Source organism: Cebus imitator, unplaced genomic scaffold, assembly GCF_001604975.1.
Source record: "Cebus imitator isolate Cc_AM_T3 unplaced genomic scaffold, Cebus_imitator-1.0 Scaffold15, whole genome shotgun sequence".
Classification (NCBI taxonomy): Eukaryota; Metazoa; Chordata; class Mammalia; order Primates; family Cebidae; genus Cebus; species Cebus imitator.
The window spans coordinates 893,008-897,744 of NW_016107330.1; the positions used below are offsets into that span (position 1 = coordinate 893,008).

At 48.1% G+C, this 4,737-nt stretch overlaps 1 protein-coding gene across 3 annotated transcripts in view; it reads left to right on the forward strand.

Annotated features, from left to right (window-relative positions):
- The window catches only part of PIK3CD (phosphatidylinositol-4,5-bisphosphate 3-kinase catalytic subunit delta), a 75,259-nt gene that overhangs the window by 56,693 nt on the left and 13,829 nt on the right, over window positions 1-4,737 (forward strand). For all 3 annotated transcript variants that reach the window (XM_037729556.1, XM_017503646.2, XM_017503604.2), the window contains exon 3: window positions 1,272-1,444. In XM_037729556.1, the coding sequence (XP_037585484.1) occupies window positions 1,304-1,444 (141 nt within the window). In that variant the 5' untranslated portion in view covers window positions 1,272-1,303. The remainder of the gene's footprint in view (window positions 1-1,271; window positions 1,445-4,737) is intronic.

Genomic DNA, 4,737 nt, shown 5'->3' on the forward strand with positions numbered 1-4,737 from the left:
TGGTGGTGCGTGCCTGTAATCCCAGCTACTAGGGAGGCTGAGGCAGGAGGATCTCTTGAGCCTAGGAGCCGAGATTGCACTCCAGCCTGGGCCACAGAGCAAGACTCTGTCTCAAAAAAACAAAACAAAAAACATCTATGGAAATGATAAACAACGAGACTCCAGGTGCCGCCAGCCTGAAGTGGAGAGGGCTAGAGGCGGGGAAGGGAGAAGGGGACCTGGAAGAGGGGGTATGCGAGGACCTTTGTTTTTGCAACATTGTGTTACTGGGGGTGGGTATGACCAGAGGGTTTGGTACAATTGAAATATTTTAACAGATTATTGTATGACCAGCCTTTTGGTTTCTGGTCAGAAGGATTCAAAGAGGCTGGGTGTGGTGGCTCATGCCTGTAATCCCAGCACTTTGGGAGGCCGAAGTGAGCCAATCCCTTGAACCCAGGAGTTCAAGACCAGCCTGGACAATATAGCGAGACTGTCTCTACAAAAAAATTAAAAATTAGCCAGGTATAGAGGTGTACACCCGTAGGCCCAGCTACTTGGGAGGCTGAGACAGGAACATCGCTGGAATCTAGGAATTTGTGCTACAGTGAGCTATGGTGGCACCAGTGTACTCCAGCTGGGGCAGCAGAGTAAGACTGTTTCACATGTACTTCAGGGCCAGGTATGGTGGCTCACGCCTGTGATCCCAGCACTTTGGGAGGCTGAGATCAGAGCATCACTTGATGTCAGGAGTTAAAAGACCAGTCTGGCCAACATGGTGAAAATCCAGAAATTAAGCCAGTTGTGGTAACGCATACTTGTAATTCCAGCTACTTGGGAGGTTGAAGCAGGAGAATCGCTTGAACCTGGGAGGCAGAGGTTAGAGTGAGCCGAGGTGGCACCACTGCACTCCAGCCTGGGCGACAGAGCAAGACTGTCTCAAAAAAAAAAAAAAAAAAAAAAGTATTTCAAAGAACTACAGCCTTTGTTCTCTCAGGAATCGGGCACCTGACCGCCCATCCTGCTGTCTCCCTTCCATGCCAGCTGGTGGCCATGACTGGCTTTTGTGGAAGTGTGTGTTGCTGAGGGAAGACGATTTGCTGGTGGGAGCCATGAGCCCCAAGCCTGGGCAGGAGGAGCCCTGAGGGAGGCGAGCTCTTTGTGCCTGCAGGCCAGGAACTCCGTTCCGAGCTTCCTGCTATCCAGGACCCCACTGTCTTCCAGGGGATCCCTTCCAAAGGCCTCACCCAGCCCAGCTGATGTAACTCATTTTGCCATTGCTTCATTTTTAGGACCGCTGGCGTCAAGGAAGTAACGACACAGGATGCCCCCTGGGGTTGACTGCCCCATGGAATTCTGGACCAAGGAGGAGAATCAGAGCGTCGTGGTTGACTTCCTGCTGCCCACAGGGGTCTACCTGAACTTCCCGGTGTCCCGCAATGCCAACCTCAGCACCATCAAGCAGGTACGGCTTCCATCGGATCCTCAGACCTCGGTGCTAAGAGAGAGACAGACAGATGGACGGACAGGTGGACAGATGGGCAGACAGACGGAGAGATGCATTGCTTCTCAGATTTGGGATCCCCAGATGGGAATTTTAAAAGATAAATTATGGTTCGTTTTTGTTTTGTTTTGAGATGGAGTTTCGCTCTTCTTGCTGGAGTGCTGTGGCACAATCTCAGCTCACTGTAACCTCCACCTCCTGGTTCAAGTTATTCTCCTGCCTCAGCCTCCCGAGTAGCCGGGATTACAGGCATGGGCCACCATGCCCAGCTAATTTTTGTATCTTTAGTAGAGATGGGATTTCACCATATTGGCCAGGCTGGTTTCAAACTCTTGACCTCAGGTGATCCACCCGCCTCAGCCTCCCAAAGTGCTGAGATTACAGGTGTGAGCCACCAGCCTCGCTCTGTCACCCAGGCTGGACTGCAGTGGCACAATTTCGGCTCAGTTGCAACCTCTGCCTCCCAGGTCAAGCAATTCTTGTGCCTTAGCCTCCCGAGTAGCTGGGACTACAGGCACGTACCACTACACCTGGCTAATTTTTGAATTTAGTAGAGATTGGGTTTCACCATGTTGGCCTAGCTAGTCTTGAACTCCTGGGCTCAAATGATCCATCTGCTTCGACCTCCCAAAGTGCTGGAATTACAGGCATGAGCCACTGCGTCCGGCCCAAAAGATAAATAATGTCTATGAGTTGTTTAAAGACTTCGGTTGAGTCCACCTACTCTGAGTTCAGCTTTCCCCATTTAACAGTGTATGTGAGCCTGGCACTGTGGCTCATGCCTGTAATCCCATCACTTTGAGAGGCTGAGGCGGGTGGGTCACGAGGTCCAGAGATCAAGGTCAGCCTGGCCAACATGGCGAAACCCTGTCTCTCCTAAAAATACAAAAATTAGCCTGGTGTGGTGGTGCATGCCTGTAGTCCCAGCAACTCAGGAGGCTGAGGCAGGAGAATCGCTCAAACGCGGGAGGCTGAGCTTGAGTGAGACAAGATTGTGTTACTGCACTCCAGCCTGAGCAACAGAACAAGACTCCATCTCAAACAAAAAAAAAAAAAAAAGGTGTATGTTTCCCTCCACTCAGTTGTCTTGAGTATTCATTACTAGATGAGATTAGGGGTTGCCTTCCATGTGGGCTTTCATCCTATTCATAACCGTGCCATCATTTTTTTGATATGAGGTCTCACTCTGTTGCCCAGGCTGGAGCCCAGTAGTGCAATCACAGCTCACTGCAACCTCAGCCCAGCCTCAGGTGATCCTCCCACCTCAGCCTCCTGAGTAGCTGAGACTACAGGCACGCACCATCACGCCCAGCTAGTTTTTAATTTTTTTTGTATTTTTTGTGGAGACAGGGTTCCGCCATGTTGCTCAGGCTAGAATGTGCCATCGTTTTTGAAACCACACTCCATCCATGGCTGCCTAAGTGTTTACAGGTCTTTTGTCTTTAAAGCTGTTGCCATAGTAAACAACATCTTTGGAAAGAGATTTTGGTTTGTTGAATAACCTTCAGGATGGACTACTGAGTCAAAGGATTGAATATGTGGATGGTATTTGGTGGACATCGTCTTGTGACCTTCCAGAGGGCTTGTGCCCCTTGCTAAGTGTGGGACTTGAGGGATCTTACCTTAGGCTGTGGGAGGGCAGGACCTTATCCCAGAATTTTATTTTACTTTATTTTATTTTTATTTTTTGAGACGGGGTTTCACTCTGTTGCCCAGACTGGAGTGTGGTGGTGCGATCTCAGCTCACTGGAACCTCTGCCTCCCAGGTTCAAACAGTTCTCCTGCCTCAGCCTCCCAGGCAGCTAGGACTATAGGTGCCCTTCACCATGCCTGGCTAATTTTTATATTTTTAACAGAGTTGGGATTTCACCATATTGGGCAGGCTGGTCTCGAACTCTTGACCTCGAGTGATCTGCCCACCTCAGCCTCCCAAAGTGCTGGGATTATAGCTGTGAGCCACCGTACCCGGCCCTTATCCCAGAATTTTAAAAGCTATAATCGGGAGCAGGGGAAAACAAAACAAAACAAAACAAAAAAACAGAGAAGTAATGGATCATTTGTGAGAGTTTTTTCTTCTTTTCCTGGGAGATGTCTTTAAAAATTCTTTTTCCTTCCACTGGAAAAGGAATATGGACACATTGCAATTTAGGAAAAGGCTGGGTATGGTGGCTCATGCTTATAATCCCAGCACCTTGGGAGGCTGAGGCAGGAGAATTGCTTGATCCCGGGAGTTTAAGACCAGCCTGGGCCACATAACAAAACCCTGTCTCTGCAGAAAATAAAAAATTTAAAACTTAGCTGGGGTCGGGCATGGTGGCTCATGCCTCTAATCTTAGTACTTTGGGAGGCCGAGGTGGGTGAATCACCTGAGGTCAGGAGTTTAAGACTAGCCTGGCCAACATGGTGAATCCCTGTCTCTACTAAAAATACAAAAATCAGCCAGGTGTGGTGGTGGATGCCTGTAATCCCAGCTACTCAGGAGGCTGAGGCAGGAGAATTGCTTGAACCCAGGAGGTGGAAGTTGAAGTGAACAGAGATCATGCCATTGCACTCCAGCCTGGGCAACAAGAGTGAAACTCTGTCTCAAAAAAAAAAAAAATCAGCTGGTGTGGCGGTGTGTATGTGCCTGTAGTCCTAGCTACTTGGAGGCTGAGGCAGGAGGATCACTTGAGCCTGGGAGTTTGAGGCTGCGGTGAGCCATGATCTGTCACTGCACTCCAGCCTGGGTGACAGAGTAAAACCCCGTCTATAAATAAATAAATAAATAAATAAATAAATAAATTTGAGGAAAAGAAAAAGTAGAAAAAGGGAAAAAATGATCTTTGATCCAGCTGTGTGAGGCAGCTGCAGTGAATGCTTTGGCTAGCCTGTTTCTCCTCTGTCTAGTTTCAATTTTGTGATAATTTTGGTTATGACCTTTCATATCTTTTTTCTTTCTGAGTTAATGATACAACATCTCATTCATGTTATTAACTTTATATATATAGATACCATTTTATTTTATTTTATTCTATTTTATTTCGCTTGAGAAGGGTCTCACTTTGTTGTCCGGGCCAGAATGCAGCGGCATAAACCTAGCTCCCTGCAGCCTCGACCTCCTGGGCTCAAGCGATCATCCCATCTTAGCCTGCTGAGTAGCTGGGACTACAGGCATGCCCCACCACACCTGGCTAATTTTATTTTAAAATTTTTTATAGCGGTAGGACCTTGCCATGTTGCCCAAGCTATAGATATCATTTTAGTTTTTTATTTTT